Genomic DNA, 19,744 nt, shown 5'->3' with positions numbered 1-19,744 from the left:
CCCATTGCATTACATTCCCCAAAGTCAAATCTAAACTTAATTACCTGTTAGAAAGCTTATCTCCAAACACGGCAATCACATTCTAAGGTACTGGGAACAGGTATTTAATTTTGAAAGCAATGCAATTCTTCCCATAAGGAAAACTGAGGCTACTTCAGTATCCCAGTTTCCCCTTGATTGTGAACCAAAAATGAACCCTGTTAGCATCACAGGCTTCAGAGAACATGTCTTCACCACCCTGGCTCATGAACCCGAGCACTATAGTATCTCCAAGACTAACATCCGGGGTAGTAAGATCTTGAGGGAAATTACAATTGTTATAGTGAGGTGGCTTTGATGATGGTGAAATGAAAGCCGTTTCATCCAGGGTACCACCTTACAGATGCTCTGCCCGTGTCCAGCTGCACACAGTGATGATTGGACCCAGGCTCTGGACCATGCATTTCCTGGCCTCACTGCTCTTCCTAGACAAACACAGGGGACTATCTTAGGAGAGCTGAGTTCGTCTCTTTCACACGCACACACAAATCGTTTGCAATGCAAGAGTTACAAAAGATTTAACTCTAAAACTAACTTTCATCTGTTTTTAATAGGCTAGAATACATCATATGTTTAACTTCTTTTACTGCTATGGTACAGTGACTACTCCTGGCGAGATTTCTCACACTGATTTGCCGAGTAGCTACGCTGGTTTACATGGCTTTACCCCACGTGCTCACCACCATTCTTTTTCTTCCTCATGGTAGCCATTTGAAGTGGGATAAGATGGAATCTTAGTGAAGTTCGGATATGCATTTTCCTGGCAGGTAGAATGTTGAAAGTTTTGTATGTATGTATTGGGCAGTTGTACTTCTTCTGAGAACTGTTTACTCAACTCTCTTGCCCATTTATTGACAGGGTATTTGGGTTTTGGGCTTTAACTTTTGAGTCATTTCCACATTCCAGATATTAGTCCCTTGTCAGGGGCACAGCTCGTAGAAACTCTGGAAAGACCAGCATGTCCGCACTGGCACTGTTCATCCCAGCTTCCTTAGCCAGTGCTAGCACTCTCTGTGTCATGTGTCTGTCTGTGGCACCCCTTGGCATCACTCTGGTTCCACTCATCCATTCAAGCTCTCTCCATCCTCGGTTCTGCTCTCCTGGTTTACCTTGGCGTAGCCTTCTTCCTCTTAATGACAGTTTTCCTGGCCCTCAACACTTCCTGTAAATAGTTCCTGTCCTGACTCCGTATCTGTATTTCTTTTGTTGGTTTAGCTTCAGAGTCACTTCGAGACCCAAATGCACCATGTTTAAAATGCCAGTCACATCTTTTTCCCTTGCTCTATTCTTCTGTCTTCAGCTCAGCAAAAGATACCAAATACTCAGTCATTCATACCCAGAAAAGATGGAAACTTCATGTTAGATATCTTCAGACACAGTTAGTACATGACACATTTATCAATGCATACTTAATAAATTAGCAGGTATTGTATCAAGAAGTCTTAATATGCCCGTGATCAAAATTATTGTTATTTTTATCTATGTGGACAAATGCTCAGGCTGACTAGGGCTTTCCCAGGTTCACCCTGACTTATGTGACCAGCCTACTTTGCTCTCTCCACTTGACTGTCTTCCTTCCCATCCCAGGATCTCTACATCTTTCACAACAGGCCTCCTCACCTGCTCTAGATAATACCTTCCTGGACCACATCAGATGACAACCTGAAAGTCGGTCTTGGAATTCCTTTGGCACCTAACAACTGTAGCCCAGGATCAATACCTGGCTATATACCTGCTCTTTCCTTAGTGTAAACAAGACAAGTAGCGGGCAGTTTTCCAGGGATTTTCAGACAAGGTAAATTCCTTGTTGAGTTTTACCTGGGAATTTTATTTCTCTTCTCTTCAGAAAATGCAACCTCTGCACCTCCTTGTAATCCCAGTGTGCTCCCTTTCATCCTGGTTTTCATGTCACTTGGCTCTGCTTCAGTACGAGATATCAGGATGGAAGCAACAGCTATGTAGCCATCTTGTCCTTGGTAGAGTTCTCTGTTGAGTGTTTGTTCTTAATTTTGCAAGATACATAACTTGAAGATGCAGAAGATCTTCTCGGAATAAAGTGTAAAAAAAAAATGTGTCTCCAAATATATGATCTTCTTCGGACTCATTTCAGGTCCCATTCTCTTTTCTGGATAGTTAATGCTTGAAAACAGAGTCAGATCTTGACTGCTCCTGATTGTCTAAGGTGGAACGCCTGCATTCTGTTCTTACACGATCACTACCTGAAGTGTGTGTGTTGTAAAAGGAAATGAGTGGGGTGAATGCCTTCTGAAATGGTGTCATTTAACAATGTGTGTTTCTGCTGCTGTGCTGTTAAATACCCAAAATACCAAAAGGAAAACACACACAATCAAAACTAAAGTTTTAACTTTTGCAAGCAAGATGAGCAAAATTGACTATCTGAGGTTGGTAAGAGTTTGCCAGATAACAGAAACAGCATCCCCACAACTCCAAAGGCCTCTTAGTGTCTTTCTGGCAAACTTCATAGCCAAACCATGTCTGGTTTTTTTGTTGCTGTTGTTTTGTTTCTTTATCATCATTTTTATCCCTTCTCTCCTTTCCTAGCACCAGACCAAAAGAAAAATTAAACTTGGCTTTTGGTAAAACTACCTGTGCTGTCACCAACTTCTGCTCCACTCCGCATATTTGCTGCGTCCATTTTTAAAAGCCCACCCATACAGAGTACTTTAACTGTAAAGGAAACCACAGACACAATCATAAAGCCATGTTCCAACTCAACCTGTACGCATACTTCCTGTCCTTCTACTCCTCAGCACTCCTTCGTGAGCACATGCCTTTGAGCTGCTGAACACGTATGCAGACACGTGTGACTAATCCACATAACTACAAACACTTCAGGGACTTAAAATCCACCCAGATCACTGGACTTTCTCATTTTGCAAAAAGTAAAGGCTTGGGAAATCCTTTCTGTTGCTGTTTCAACCAAAGGGAAGGGCAATGTTAGCCTGTATTTTAATGATCTACTGGCCAGATTACCTTCTCAAGAATAGCTTTCTAAATAATATTGTTGAATGTGGGAAGATACACGCTAGCTGCTTATAAAATTAAAACTTCTCCCACATCCAGACCCCCTGCATTAACTACCATTTTACATCTAATATTGAAAGATTAATTAGAACTCATTTTTACCCCAAAATAACTGTTTTGAGATTAAACAAATATAGGCCTATCTTGACCAGCTTTCTGTGACCTCTTTGCTTTGCAAATTCTCTAGAACAGGAAGTAATCCAAGAGATCACATAGCTATTTCCAATATTCTGAATCACCTTACCTCATGTTTGCCTCACGTTTAGTTCATGTTTGCTTCTTCAATAGAAATTCCAGTTTGGCTAAGTGGGAATAGAATAATCATCAATCTGTTGCAAAGATAAGGCTAACTCAAGCATAATGTTTTGGACTTCTGCTTTTTAGGATTCTCCATTCTGATTCTCATTGAAATTGAAATAAGTATGCCAGCTATATTAGCATTAAGTATTACACAAAAGGTATAGTACATTTAATACAGGAGACATAAGCAAGATGAATTAGCAAACCTCATCCTTACTCTGAAAATATGCCCAACATGCACACACAAACACATTCACATACCTAAATGCTATATTCAAATGCAGTGAGATCATCAATACCAGATTAGTTTTGGTAATTGGCGAATACCAACTTAGACATTTCAAAAATAAATACACTGGGGGAATCAAAGTAGGATCTATTGTTCTAGATTTGTAATTTGATGTTTTATAATTTGTACATTTAAAACATTCATTATGAACTCACACTACTACTACCTACACAAGACTGAGCCTCTCAGAAGGGCACCAGCAACAGGGGAAGGGTTCATGAGACCCTCACCACTCTCTACGGAGCTACTGGACTTTTATTGTTTCTGGATTGGCAGTGGCAGGAGGGCAGAGGGTAGCAACTCCTGAGATGTTGTTGCTTAAGTGAGTAAGTCCTTGCCCATAACCATGTAAGCAACCCTAGTTAAACACTGTGTGTTGTGGGAATTTCTTCAGCCAATAGCCTGGTCAACCAACAAATTTTAAAAGACATCAAAGTAGGAGGGGGCTTTGTGAGAAGAAGAAATAGTTAAGCCTAAGTGTAAAGGGAGCAAAAGGGATTAATGGGGATATATAATTCTGGTGCTTTACATATGTGTATGCGTGCATGTGTGTGTTTGTATCTGTGTTTATAAAATTATGGAAGAAGAGATTTTAACATTTGTGTAGGACTGATGATGATATAGGTCAATTGGAAGAAACACGAAGCTCGGGGCTTCACTTCTAGCACTGTAGAAAACCAGAGGAGCAGTAGTTCGGGGTCATGCTCAGCTACCCAGTCAGTTCAAGTGCAGCCACAGCTACCTGACACTCTGCCTCCGAGAGTCTACATTTGTAATAGTTTGTAAGATCAATGCCACAAACTTCAGGGCTTAAAGTGAAGATTAGTACTTAAAACTATTTCAGTGGAAGTATTTTGTGGTGTAACTTACTAGCTAGTCAAATACAGTTATATAACTTGACATGCAAAGTCATAATAAACAAACAGAACTCAGGCCTGCGAACACCGTCTGACTCCTTTCTCTGTCTAATTCCTCATGATGTGCAGGCACAGACATAACCAAGCAGATCTAGCTGCTTCCAGGTCGGGTCCATTCTCCTCCTTTGCACCTCCAATCCTTCATAGAGATACTCCCGTCTTCTCTCCATGCTTATGGGACTCCCTACTCATCCCGACCCTTGTAGGCTTACAGGATGCTTTGGCCTAACTACCACGTTGTTGAATATGGAGCACCTCAGCTGTAGTAACCATCGCTCTGGAAAATGCGCCACCAGTAAATGGGACTCTTCTGAACCTGCTCACCCTCTTTTTTCTGTTGCTCCACAATTCCTCCAAGAGAAAGAGAATGTGGCTTGAGAGAAGAGCTGTTGAAGGAATTTGGAGCAACTCAGTTGACCCCAGCGCTGGAGACATAATCCTCCTCTCCGCAATTCGCAATTCAAAAGAACAGCTAGACTGCTTAATGTCTTCACATTGCGTCCATAAAATGTATGCTTCTAGAAGCCCAGTTTCAAAGAACCTTGAGGTCAAGCTCACATTCACAAAAAACGTCAGTGTGGGAAATACTCCCTTCATGAATGAGGCAAAGCTCGTAGCTTTCCCCGTGGCTTTGAACACTCACTTACTAGTCAAAACTTGTGAATATGTGTATATTCTTTTTTATGGATAATTGGGCTCTTTATTGGTGGCGCCTCCTGGATTAGGAGGATTCTTCCATGCAAATAAGCTGAAGAGGAAGGCAGAGCCACAAAGAACGCCTTTCATGTGGCTTCGGCTCTCAGGTAGCTGCTACATTTAGACAGAGACAAGCGTCAGGTTCCTAGATGTCCACAATCATCCTTCAAATCATTTTAAATCAACTAGTTCAAATGCAAGTTCCTGCGTTCCTTTTGTTAATGCCCCAAAACAGCAAACTGGCCTGCCCTACATGGTCTTTTGAGAATAATTTGCCCAGAGCGTTGTTGTCTAAGCATCAACTCCTGTACCTGAAGACAGCCACCGTGTGCATTGCTATTTACTAGCAGCCACAGAAGTTAAGGTGACTAGGTGACATTTGATGCATTAGAAGGGCCTCCAATTAAGTTGCACGTGAAATTTTCCTATGATGGTACTGCATTTGCAACACCTCTCTGGGTCCAGGAGCACTGGTTTCTTTGGTTTGGTTTGTGAGTTTGGTTTATTTGTTTGTTAAACCACTTTCTTTTTATGGTAGAGTCATCCTTTTTGTGTGAGCCTGAAGTTTTGGGGTCCTTTGTTTGCTTGTTCTTTTTTAAAGCAATGCTGCGGTCTCACATTCTGATGTTTCCTGGAAGAACTGGCTGGCTCTTTATTTAAATGACTTCACAGGAACCCACAGAACGTTGTTGGAGGAGATTTTCACGTTACTCCTCTTGGTTGCCATCCTTCTCCCACAAGAGGATGTTGTTTCTAGGTAGCGTCCGTTCCCTTTCCTTCAGTTCAGAACTCAGGCTTAGAAACTGTATTATTAGTTTTCTGTCCTCTACCCTACCTATCTGAATAGTATCCCCTATAAAATACCCCCTCCCCAACAAAAGAAGCGTTTACAGGTCAGGCACACATTTCTATGTCTGCTTGGAAAGTTCGTCATTTAGAAACTAGCCCAGGCCAGGCGGTGGTGGCACACACCTTTAATCCCAGCACTCGGGAGGCAGAGGCAGGCGGATCTCTGTGAGTTCCAGACCAGCCTGGTCTACAAGAGCTAGTTCCAGGACAGGTTCCAAAACCACAGAGAAACCCTGTCTCGAAAAACCAAAAAAAAAAAAAAAAAGAAACTAACCCAACCTCAATAACCACGTATAGTGTTTGAGGCCACTGGGGAATACTGTAGCACAAATCTTTCGATCCCCACCCTTCGGAACACTAAATTCTGTCGGGATGCTTGTAGGTCTCCCATAAAGGAGGGAGACAAAGGACACAGAGGAAAATGGCCATTTGGGTCTCTGTCATCTCAGCCTGTGTCAGGAACAGGAAATGATTTCTGAGTTAGCAGGTTGGAGAGCGGCCGGGTCTCCTGGTTGTTCCGAGTAGGCTCTACAACATAGCCTGGTTCTCAAGTCGTCACTGCAGAATGCTGCATACCGGGAGGTCTTGTTTCTTTAAATAGATTTCACTCTTCCAACTCTCTAATGCCAATTCTGTATTTCTTATTTTTCAGTTGATCAATGAGAAAAGCTATTACTACCTACTTCCATTATTTTGAATTTCTCAGTTTTACATTATTATTTTACTAAGTTGCAAAGTTTGGAAAGCATTTAAAATTGTTTAAATTTTTTGTAAACTCATGATTCAAATTCTAGGAACATCAAGTAAGATGGATTCTGTAATAACATGTACCACTGAACAGCCTTTTAGAAAAACAAACTTTTCTGAATTCTCTGTTTCATTCCATCTTTGCTGCTGAGCACCATTGCATATAGCAAAAACTGTCCTGGGATCACAGAGAACCCAGCAATCAGCGCACCGTCTTTCCATGTTACACACGAGAAAGCTGACATTCAGAGGCACGAGGAGAAACCGCCCAAATGCTGGGGTTTCCCCCCATCTCTCATGACTGGCCCTAGCTTTGCTGCTCCGGTCCTTCAGCTGCTGTCCTCGCAGTCTTCACCAGGGGCCCCCAGTCAGAGAACCGGAGTCGGGTCTTTGTGCTCTTGCTCTTTGGATTCTTGCTGTGCTATCCTGGCTAAAGAACAGTTTCCATCCTGGTCATAGCATGGAAGAGAGAATGTTCTTTTCTCCCCAAAACACCCTCAGAAGTGTGGCGATATCCTTAATAATATTAATAACTGCCATAGGGGAGAAAACAGCCAGTAATAATTAACTATTTGTACACCTCATTTAGTGTGCACTTAGTAAATATTGCTTGAATTGCATGGGGAGGTAAAGAGCAGGAGGAACAGACTTGTTGTTATTACGTGTGTGTGTGTGTGTGTGTGTGTGTGTGTGTGTGTGTGTGTGTGTGTGTGTGAAGACTGGAGATGAGGTAGAAGGGCCCCAGAGGGTTCGCAAACAGAGGATGTGCTTAACAGCTAAAACCCTGAGACCAAAAGCGACCTCCCCTCCTCCGCAGCCTACTTACTTTCCTGAGCTATAATTTTCTTTTCCATAAACACCATCTACCTTACAGAAATTTTATGCGGATTAAGTCAGACAATGTGTGCGGAGCCTGGTCCACAGAAAACCTCCTTTCCTGCCCTCCACGTCAGCCTGTGCTAGTCGGCCACTCTGCTTTGTTTGAACATCAGACAATTAGAAGCAAGCTGGGCTGCGTAGCTTCATGTGCTGTGTTGGAATGGGATGCCCGGAGACCCAGAGAAACCCAGTGGGTCGAGGTTTTAGTTCAGTGGCATGTGCCACACATGCACAGGTTGTGGGTGACATTTTCCTTCTCTTTTTATCGGCATTGCTAATGCTAAGCTTGCCATTTGAAAGGGAAACACACAGGTGAAGGGGTTTTTGTCTAGTGAAATCTGACTGCTTTGCCAAACACTTTTTATGGCAACACACTGTGCAGCAATATTTAGTTAACTAAACGACCTCAGGTATTTTCTAGAGAAATGTTTAAAATTGTGAAGCCCCAGTGACTTTGACACACACCAAGGATATGGTGAGACTCCTCCTCAACATTGGCAATGTTAGTTCTCATACCGTCTTTTTCACAATCTGTGGTATTCTAAAATCAATACTCATGCCCTAGTAAGTCATAAAAAGTTTGTGAGCTCTGAAATTTATGTTTCTCAAACTCAAAAGCAGTGTGCTTGGGAATAGATGCTTTCAAGGTCTTTTATGAAAATGTTAATATATTTCATAATATTTAATGCTTAACATACATTTTAATACATTAAATATTTGAGGCAGATCATTAATAATGTTATCCTTGGAGACAAAATGAAATAGAATGAACAAAGTGTAATTACTATTCAAAATAGTACTAGTGGGCAAGTGGCATTTCTGTACCTGCATTTTATGCCTGTGGGACCTACTGGTCTGTAGATAGGAACCCAAATGGTATAGTAATGAGTTCAGTAAGTTTCCCGACCTATGAATTTATCAAGGTTGAAAAGAGTCTTTGAAAATGTGAACCTTCTTTCCCTTTCCCAAGCACACATCTACCATATCCAAGCGTTACTTCCACAGTGACTTTTATAATAAAAGGCTCAGCCTTGGAGGTTAAAGGGAATGAAGAAGCTGTGGAAAGGCAAAAAGAACAGCATTTCCGTCAAGATGACGAGCAGGGCAAAACTGAGGTGGGTAGCATAAAAAGGGGAAGTTATTTCCAGATGTCTTGAAAGTGATGTCTCCAGAATAGACTCCACTTTTACCTGAACTTCTCAGTAAAGAAAATATCAGAAAGAAAAAGAACAAACATACTATAAAAATTAACAGATTGCTTATCACAGAGATTGTCGTGTCTTCTGATGACAACTCCTTGGAGAGTGGCTGTCTAAAGCTGGGAGGGGTTTTCACTGATCACAACAATAACGGCAGGTGTGTTGTGTGTTTACTGTATGCTTGGACTTGTATCCATATCTACAGTTCTGTGTGCTTGGGTGTACTATCGACCGAATGGATGAGGACACTGAGAATCTTAAAACACGTTTGTCTTAGCCATCATTGACTTTAAAAGAACTGTGCTGTGCTCGCCAACAAATAGTGGCCAGCTGGCTAGAAAATCAAGAATCTGTTGTAACATTTTTTTTTCTTATGCAAAGAGTTAGAATGTAATATACACATCTGTCAGGGAAGGACTAAAAAAATATTTTTAATGTATATAAGGGAAATGATACAATTATAATATTGGGTAGTAAATTGGTACCTGAATTTTCTGGAAAAAGTTTGAATTATGTAATCCAAACATTGAGAGGAAGATATAAGTAAGTGGCTGATAAGCAAATAATTTTGGCTTCTAATCATATTTCAGACATGAGATTTAGAATATTTTGTATATAAAAATTATAAAGTAATAATATGCAGGACTATAAGACAAATGTCTAGTTTGTTCCTTTTTGGTGTTTCAATGGCAGATACTGTTTTTCAAATTACACTCTCTCACAAATACTTTTGAAGTTAAAAATTGGTACATCTATCTTTTATAGAAACACTCCAAACACACACATACACACAAGCACACACAAACACACACACCCCACTAGCCCAAACTGTGTTGCTTTAAGCTATCTAAATTTTGTTTTCATCAAACCAGTGACTTTTAAATGTCAAGAAACTGCAAATAACGGAAAGAAATCAATTATAGTCACTACCATAACAAATTGTTGCTTTATATTTAGGTTAAAGAACTGTGAGTTTTCCCGAATTTTCTCCACTTCGGTTTCAGAGCGTGTACTGTGGGCATTTTGCATGCACAAGGAGCACACATTGGCGGTTCGCTCTGATATTTGGAGCTGATTCCCTACAGATGTGTTTGAATATCCGAAGCAGAAAGGATTTGATTGTTATATTGTATGTTATCTTTTCTTGATCTTACCACCCTGGCCTGTGTAGGCATTCCACAGAGCCGGAGAAGCAACTACAGACAGCTGACTGGAGGAAGAAGACGAAAATTCCCATTGTTTAGATTTCTGTCAGAGGATATAAGAATAGTTAATTTCTTTTATCTCTGGGGCTTTCATTATCATTTAAATTTCATTTTACATTAATTGATCAGGGATTAGTAAAGCCATTATGCAGAAATTAGAATAAGACAAGCCAGATGGAATGAATAATTCATAAAGTCCAATTACGTTTTATTTCTGGTGTACTTTCAAACTTGCCTCTGACTTCTGTGCTATTTTGATGTGACAATATTCTCTGGAAATCAAGTGTGCCATTTTAATTTATTATATCCCTCTGGAGTGGAGGCATTTGTATGCAGTGGAAGAATGTTCAGTGTTTCCACTCAGAACATCAACTTTAGGGGTCTTAGAAATCCTTAGTGATTTAGAAAGGATGACATATTTTCCGTGTAAGTTAAGAGGTTCTACAATGAGCTACGTCGTTCCACTTGGTTCAGGTAAACTAACCCTGAAGGTTAGGGAGGTTAGGGTCTCCAATGGCGAGATTCCCACTTTTCTGTAAAAGCTGAAACCCCTTACAGGTATTTGTTCCCTTTCCTCGCCTCAAAGGAAGAGTTAAAATACGAATTTGACCTGTAGTTGGACTGGAAGTGGCCGCCGTTGCTGCAGCGACAAGCGAGGACCACGAGGTGGCAGACGTTGCCTTCGGTGCAGAACCAGGGCTCCCAGGGACCGCCCGAACTTCGGAGCATCCCAGCAGGTCCAAGCCCCTCGGACCGCTGCTGGGTTCAGGCTCCCTGAGACTTGCACAGCTTGGCCCGGCAAGAATTCCGAGCTAATGGCAGTCGCGTCCACCTGTCTGGAATGTCGCTTACAACCGTGTCTGAAACCGCCTCACTCCGCGGGTCCCAGCCCCGGCCCATTCAGAGTATCCCCCACCCCCCGGGATTTATTTATGCCACTGGACAGTTGTAGTCACATTAAAGCTCCGGTTCACCTTCTCGAGGACTTTCATCTTGGGAAGTTTTATGACACTTGGTGAATGTGCAAAGTTTTTAATTAGGCTCTCTAGACAGCCCGAGGCGGCGGCAGCGCCACTAAGTCTTCACGGTCTCTCTGCTTTACAGCACAACAAGCCGCTCTACTCCTTTGAAGACAATGCAGACTATGTGTACGATGTCATGTGGTCCCCTGTGCATCCCGCGCTCTTTGCCTGCGTGGACGGGATGGGGCGCTTGGACCTCTGGAACCTCAACAGTGACACCGAGGTGAGCAGCACAGCAGGGCTGGGAGGGGGCAACTGGGACCACTCTGCAGTCTGATTCTTGCTGCAAAAAATCGACCTTTTGTGGACAGACCCTCGAATGGCCTCTGAGCTGAGCCCATCACCTCCACTCCCACCCACCAGCAGATGCATTGCCCAAAACCCCATGTCATTTCATGGCTCACCTATGGAAAATCTTAGACAATTACTGACACTACGCAAGCACACACACACACACACACTTAAAAAAAAAACCAGCACAAGGTGTATTCATACCTTTTCCCAAGGGAGAGGGCACATAGTGTTGAAATAATTTTATTGGCAGACACTTGGAAGAGAAAGTTGTGGTTGATGCTGTTTTTAGATCGGATTATTGAAACAGGGTTGGTTACTCTGTCACTGCTGGATGTTTGTACAATTTCTGTTTATACTCCATACAAGATGATTCTCTCTACTGCTTTCTTCTTAGATCTACCGTCCATTTAATTTTTACCAAGGAAACATTTCTTGTCTACAATATTGAACTCGAAAGCAGTAGTTTCTAACTTTGAACATGTATGCAAAAGACATTTTTTAAGGTGGGATTTTAACATTTAAAGTCATTCACATGTGAAAAAAGCCTATTTCTTTAAAAAAAAAGTTGATAATTAAATGATTATTTTTAAAGTGTATGTCATCTGCTTTGTTCCTTTTTTCAGTCCCTCAAGGTTATTGGGGTCTGAGTCAGAGCCATTTGGGTTTTTTTCTGTTGTTGTTCTTATGGGGGGAACGTGTCCTATGAATGAATATTATGTGTCCTAAAATGGCCACTGCATCACTTCTTGGAATTTGGCTCAGAGAGCTCTCCATAAGTGCAAATGTCCAGGTAAAGAGCACATGGTAGGAGGTACGTGTCAAGGAAAGGAGTCTTTTGAAGTGCTTGGAGCAGGAAGCTGTTCGGCCTTTTTAATTAAGGACCCTACAGCTGGAGGACATGAAGAAGGAACACACAAAGCTGGGATTTTTTTTTTTTTTTTTTTTGTGGGAGGTGGCATGGAAATTTCCATCAGGTGGTGTTGCATCTGGGTATCTTTAAGGGCACAGATCCCTGTACCTATCACCAAACAGCGACCTTCTTAAAGTACTTCCTTGCAGCCCCTTTTCCCTTTCCCTCCAAGAACTGTGTGCCGGGGAGGTTATGTAATGAGGCATCTTTGAAACCAATCACACGGCATGAGTGGGGCACCCATCATTGGGGATGCTGAAATGTTTATAACATCCTTGCTTCTAATAGTAAAATGCTATTACCTTACGTTGTAATGGCTTCCCAAAGTCTTTCATCACTGTTGATTAAAATCATATTGCTTCTATTTGCCACGAGAAACTCACCCAGAGCGACCAAAACACAAACGCTTTCCAGATTGACTCGGGAGTTTGCTGTATCAGAGCAGGCCAAGCTGAGGTGATGTTTGCACAACACCCGGCTCCAGTGCGCAGGAAGGGATGGAGTGTCTGCTCCCTCCATAATCACTCCTGTCTAACTTTCGTGAAGTTTTGTTTGCCTGTTTGTTTCTTTAACAGAAAGAGAAAGTGATGCTTTGACATTGCTTCTCTTTCTGTGGGTGTCAGAGAGAGAAATGCAGAAGCGTTTTATGGTTAACATTTAAAAAATTAGGGTTGGTCACATATACAGTTGGGTTTTATAGTGAACGTGGTTCTGCGTCACAGTGACAGTAACAATACACGGAGTCTGATTCTAACCCAGGACCTCACGCTTCTAAAGCCTTCCTGGCATCTTCATCTTCAGGCCAGTTGAGTAATAATTTTCAGGTATAAGTCAGATTAGGAAATAGAAAATAGATTTATTTTAAAAAAAAAAGACTGAGGGGGTCTAAATTCCCAGTCTATTTTGTTGTTCTACAAATTATACTTTTAAACTAAGTTGTACTTGATGCTCCTATGTAAAAATGGCTTGAATTTACCTTTGATGTGACTGGCTTTTACTGGTTAGTAATTTGTGCTATACACATCTTTTATTTGCAATTAAAATGACTGTTCCAAAAGGACACAAGAATACTTAGGAAATCAAAGTTGAAGGCAAGACACATGCATAGGACATCAGATTATTTTAGTACACGTTTGTTCACACGTGACCTTCTCTTACCCCTTAGATTAATACAGACATATTTTGTTCTTCATTCACTCATTAGTTGTTAGCATATACTACAGGCTGTGGTACCCTATTCTATTTTTTATAACAGCTATGAAAAGAAAGCATTTTGAATATTATAGACTTTAGCTTGCCTTATGACTTTCATTTCAAAAAAACTAATTTCTTTAGAAACACGTTAGGCATTGTTTTAACTATATGAGAAGGTCAGGGGTTTTTTTTTGAGTATTTTTTGATATGTTTATATGAAGATTAAGCATTTTACTCAGCTTTTAGATTATCCAAGGTAAAATCTGATGTTGAACATAGAAAATCCTGTATGATACTAATAAGTTAGGGTATTAAAAGTAAACTCTGAAGCTTCTCTAGCTGAATCAGGAATTTGTTTTCAGGACAGCACAACCAATAATAAAGTGTATTGACAGAATTATAGTCGATCTAAATTCATATTGTTTTTATTCTTTGCAAGGTTTGGTTAAAAATTCAGACTCTAGCTTGCACAGCAGGTTACCTTTATGGTTAGAAACTGGGTATTTTAAAAAATGAGCTGGGGATTTTCATTTTACATTTTTGTTCACAATTGACATGCAATGATTTAAGCAGGTGAAAAGAATTTTTATTGATTTCAAGATGAAGTTTAAACATAGATTCTTACATATGATAGAGTTTTTATTGCTATTTTAAAGGCAGGTATTGGCTCAAGAGTTTCATGTAAACAGATGATTTCGGTCCTTGGAGCAGCTGAGCCCTGGGTGCTAAGCCACAGTCCACGCCGTGTTTCCATGCTGGTGAATCACAGTGGCAGGAGATGCTCTCGGTGGCCCTCTTTAAATCATTTTTCCCTTTCTATTTTAATATGTACCATTTTCTTTCTTAATGGTGTGCTGTCATTTCCTTACACAAGGTCAGGCGCTCTAAACAGCTGTAAACCTCCAGGCTTAAAGATAGAGCACACTCAAGGAAGAGGGCTTGATTCACTCAAAATCCTTCCTCCACACACGACGGTTCTTGCAGTAAATAAATAAATGACGGCAGGTTCTATTTCAGCCCTGCTGCTTCACTGTAATCGTGATTATTAGCCCAGTTTTTAGTGCTTCTGGATTTCCAGTGTTTGTTAAAGGGATCACACACATAAATAGCTACATTTTAACAGGGTGTCACTGTACGGGCAGTGCCAAGGTTATGGACCATCTCTGTATCTATCGTGGTATTGCCACCTAAAGAAAAAATGAAAAGAGGAAGAGGAGAATTAAGACCCTTGGAGCTTTCTACCTGGGCACCTCTTTCCTTCTGATCCTCCACTCCCTGGTGAGGCTGATAAATGGCTAAATATCAGAGCATGCATTTGCTCACGTTTTCATGAAGAATCGTGTCACCTGAGTAATTGACTGTTTCCCCCCAGACCCTTGCCCTTTGTCCTCAGTCCACGTAAACACAGACCACTTTCCCCCTGACGTATCCCACAGGATCTGATGGTCAAGTGTGGCATGGAGCTAGACATGTTCATGCGCTAGACAAACACCTGATGGGATCCAGACAGAGATGCCTACCACTGGCTACCTTTACTGTGGGAAAGAATGTCCCTCCTTCTCTTTCCTGTTCTTCTCTCCTTTCTACCCCTCCAGTCAGTGGAGCGTATGATTCTAGAACAATGACTCTTTCACTCTGGTGCAGAGGATGGATGTGGCTTTGTGCACAGGAAGGCAGTTGTGACTCATGGAGAGAAACACACCGCTGTAGATTAGTATATTTATATACATATTCCTTTTTGTGTCATTAACCCCTTCGACAGGTGCCAACAGCAAGCGTGGCCATTGAGGGGGCATCTGCCCTAAACCGTGTCCGTTGGGCGCAAGGTGGCAAGGAAGTTGCCGTTGGGGACTCAGAAGGCCGCATTTGGATCTACGATGTTGGAGAGGTACATATTTGTGATGTTCTGTTTCATTTTATTTGTGGAGAGAAGATTGACTTGTGAATTTACTTTAAAGACCTACCAAAATTATTAGCAAGACGTTCTGGACCACAAGAACCTTCTCAATTGCTTTTGCGAATTTCCATTGACTTCAGGGGGAGTTTGTTAACAGCTCCTTGGGGTCTAATTTGGCCTGTGTCTCCATGCACAGCACACTTTAGTTAATGATCTGGACTCCTCCTATTTGTGCTGTGGAAACTCCCCATTTACCATACGGAAGCATGAGAAGACACACTAAAGCTCACCAAACTCACAGTGTTAAGATTGAAATTGGAATTCGCTGTTTACTCTGAGAAAGTCAAGTTGTAGTTAGTTAGTGTGCTGAATCAAAACCACAGCACTTAAATATAGCGTTGCCAATTAAGAAGGCTGAGATTAATAAAATTTTATACCATTTTTGACATTACCATGTGAGATTTTGGTATGTCATATTATATGGCATGTAAAGTAAGTAACTATCATGGGATGTATCAATGTGAAAAATAATTCATCTTTTACTCCAGAAAAAAAAATTTGAATTTGTGGCCTATCTTTACTTTTCTATTATATGTATATACACACACAAACATATATACTGTTTTCTTTTACTTCTTAAAAAAGTGTTGGAAAAAACTTGATTTCTGGTGAGGTTAAGGGTTTTATTTATGTTTTCCCTTAAAGACAAAAAATAATACAGGAAAAACAAGCAATTGTATAAAGTTACTTAGGCATAATTTGAATCTAACATTTGCATTCCAGAGAGAAAATAGCCCACATTTTTAGGCAGAGAGTCCAAGGCTGGGAAGTCCTCTGTGACTAGCTGGTGGACTAGCTTAGCCAATCATAGTGAGAAAAGTTTGCACCGTTCCACCAGTCGGCATGCTGGGACTTTGGCAATCCCAGATGGGATTTTCAGCAGCGGCACTTTGAATGGCACATTATATAACGTGGTGCCCTACAGTTGATTATGATGAAGGAAGCCAGATGGCATTTTCAGATTTCAGCTGGGGAGAGAAACTGCATAAGGTTAGCGATGGGGCTTTCTATCCTAGCATGCGAAAGGCCAAGTAAAACAGTGGAGCATCTCTTGCTTTTCCCGTATTTAGTCTCTTGTCCCTGCCATGGGTACTCCTGATTGCTACAAGTTAAAACTTCCAAAATGGCAGAGACTATCAACACGGGTCTGCATGGTGAAGATCCAGATGGCCAGGTGCCCCGCAGTTTGGAGTCTGGGAAAGAGACTGATCTTCAAGTCAGAAATATTTATTACCCATGGTTTCCTAGTCATATTTTCTGCAATGAGGATTCTTTATGTTGGATGTGCTTTTTCATGATCTTCACCTAAAACAGAGCAACACAACAAATATTTGTTGAGCTGTTTCCTAAAACATAAAGAAGCAAGTAAAGGAAAATTTAAACAAGGTTTATTTTTCTCTCCTACTTACATGATTTTCTTTTTTCTTTCATAATAATAACTGTTATTTGGGCAGAAAAATAAAGGTGGAAAAAGGTCCAACACAGCAGAATAGAGATGAAATATTAAAACTCTTTGTCTCCTTCAAATGCGTGATGCTCTTTTTAGGGGGTACATCAGTTATTTTAGTCCTTTGTGCTAGCTAGCCCAGTGATCTGGTTTATTTTATAAAGGACTCCTGAAAGACTTCCACACTTACAGAAATATTACATAGGTGGTAGATACATCCCAAAGAAAAAAGAAAAAAAAACCCAGTAACATAGACATAATTTTCTGCAGTAAGATCTATTGATAGTTTGTGACTAGAATGACTAACCTATGACTCTGTCTGGGGAGTGTGTGTGATTTTACAAAAGTTGCTTCAGCTGATATGACTGCCCAACTCCTTCTAGGCCACTATCATCATCTCTAAATTGTGAACTGTTCTTATGCTCATATGTCTGCTATCACACTGCAGGGCAGGCTGGTTTTCATTTTTGTATTATTTCCCTTGCTTTTCTAAGTGATATTACAGACTCAAGAAATGTCTGCAGCTATAGGCCAGTCTTGCCTATTGTCTGGAGTCTAGACAGGCTATAGAAAAATCCCTGCAACATATAATAGGCCAAACAATTTGTAGGGTTGTTTATCCTTACAAATTCACTACTAGGAGAGGAAAGGGGAATATACCATTATACTGAGTGTAGGTAATGTTACAGTCTTTCAGCGCTTCTCTGAATGAGTGAAAACCAGGCTAGGCTTCAACACTTGAATGATTCTTTCTGTATTGTTTGGTCATACACAAAGCAGTGGTTAGTTCAGACTTTACAACGTCATTTAGACTAACTATCATTTTTCCTAAGTGTTTCTGTAAAGTATCTTATATTTTTTCTAAGGTGAAGGGTCATTTCTCTCCCTCCTTTCTGTCCCCTGTAAGCTTGTTTTAAACCTTTGGAGACCACCACTGTTGAGGCACTAAGGACTGATGGGAAAGATGGAATCTTACAGTTGAGGCTTAGCTGAAGCTCACTTTCTAGAAATGGTAGATTTCTCCTGGGCAGCTTCTGCCACTGTTGTAATAACTGTTATGCCATTCCCCAGCCTGGAACTGACCGAGCATCGCTGTACTTAGGTTGAAGGGGTGCCTCCAAACAGGGCCCTCCCAGACTCCTCACTCTCCTCCACTGCAGAGAGCCGTCTGGGGTGCTTTCAAGACTAGCCAGCCCATTGAGAATTAGAGGTCAAATCCAAAGCTGGTACATAGCTGATGAGGGGAAAAGAGCCTAAGCAGGAAGCAATTTAAATAGAAAAAATATAGAGGAAGAAGTAAACTATATGGCATTGAGAACCAATTGTCAGTAGGTTGTACTACCGTGATCAGCATTCAGAATCAGTCCTCTGGTCCTCATTAGAGTTGAATTCCTCACCAGGGTCATGCTGGCATTTGGAAAGCCTTGATGGAAAAAGATAAAACACTTCTAGATAATTCTTAAGATGCAGTCTGTGCAAGAATGTAAATGGTAGTTTCCAGAATCCTCCATGCTGATCAGTTTGCCTTGTGAACGGAAGAGGTGTCTGTCTGCGAGAGGCCCTCTTGCATCCTTCTCCATTGTTGGTTTGCCCCGGACCTCTGAGACTGGAGAAGGGAAGGCAGCTGCTAGCTTGTGTGAAGATCTTGTTCTCCCGTGCGGTTGCTACACTGGTGTGGGGCTCGCGCAATCTCACAGAGTCCTGAGCTTCAGAGCCCCGAGCTCAGCTGAATGCTCTATTGTCATTGTCTTGCAGCTGGGAAAGAAACTTGTCAGCAAGATGCTCCATAGTGTCATTTTGTGATGGGCCCTGCATGTTATGTAGTCTGTTCTGTTCTCGAGAAAACTGACCATCAGACAAATCAGAAATAAAACATTTGTCTCTCACTTAGATCATTGGGGGAAAAAAGGAAATCTCTAGAAATGTGGTGAAAGAGAGTGCATGCTGTATAATCCTACAACCCATGTCTTACATTAGAAGATTCTAGATGAAAACCCTCACAAGGTGCTTAAGACAAGGTAGTGTTCTGTGACGCCTGCCCGCAACCTCATTTCCGTCCTACAACCAATTTACCTTAAAGTATAATGTTTTGGGGGTAAGACTTCTGTAATGCCTGCTTTATCAGATGAAGCAGGGTGGGGCGAGTCACCACTGTGCTCCCCACGGTGAGGAACTTCCTGCGAACACCATTGGTGGCAACGCCAATCTAGGCCTGGTGGGAAGGCACCAGCTGCTAGCAACCATCTGCTTCGTGTGCCCCAGCTGAGGCGCCAGCTGTGGCAGGGAGTCCCAGAACACAGCCCCAGTGATCATGGCCTTCTCGATTATGGACAATAATCCCTCGTGACTCGTACGATGATAGCTGTGGCTCAAATCCAGATTTACTGATGCAATTTATTAGGGACTTGTGAAGAGGTAAACAGAGTGGCATACGAGCTCACAGAAATCAACAGGTTGAATTATCTCAGGGCCTGTAACTCTGGAAGTAAAACAGAAACCAGTCATGTTTTCAGGCTTGATGCTGTGTTTGTGTAGCACACGTTTTTGCTTGTTTGACTTCAGCATTTTATCTGGAAATCTGCTGCACATATTGATTTTCACAGATAGGGGTCTTGTTCCTTCTCAGAACAGGTGTTTAACTTCCATCAGCATAAATAGAAGCTATGCAAATCCACTGCAAGACAAAGAGCCCCCTTTTTATTATTTGGTTGTAATTTTTATTCTATTTATGCTTTCAAAAATCACTTAAGTAGAC

The 19,744-nt window shown here is 41.3% G+C and overlaps 1 protein-coding gene across 6 annotated transcripts in view; it reads left to right on the top strand.

Moving 5' to 3' along the window:
- The window catches only part of Dync1i1 (dynein cytoplasmic 1 intermediate chain 1), a 307,387-nt gene that overhangs the window by 274,127 nt on the left and 13,516 nt on the right, over positions 1 to 19,744 (top strand). For all 6 annotated transcript variants that reach the window (XM_057771005.1, XM_057771003.1, XM_057771008.1 and 3 more), the window contains 2 exons: positions 11,270 to 11,410; positions 15,348 to 15,473. In XM_057771005.1, the coding sequence (XP_057626988.1) occupies positions 11,270 to 11,410; positions 15,348 to 15,473 (267 nt within the window). The remainder of the gene's footprint in view (positions 1 to 11,269; positions 11,411 to 15,347; positions 15,474 to 19,744) is intronic.

This window comes from Chionomys nivalis, chromosome 1, assembly GCF_950005125.1.
Source record: "Chionomys nivalis chromosome 1, mChiNiv1.1, whole genome shotgun sequence".
NCBI lineage: Eukaryota > Metazoa > Chordata > Mammalia > Rodentia > Cricetidae > Chionomys > Chionomys nivalis.
This window is presented reverse-complemented; position numbering and strand designations above follow the sequence as displayed.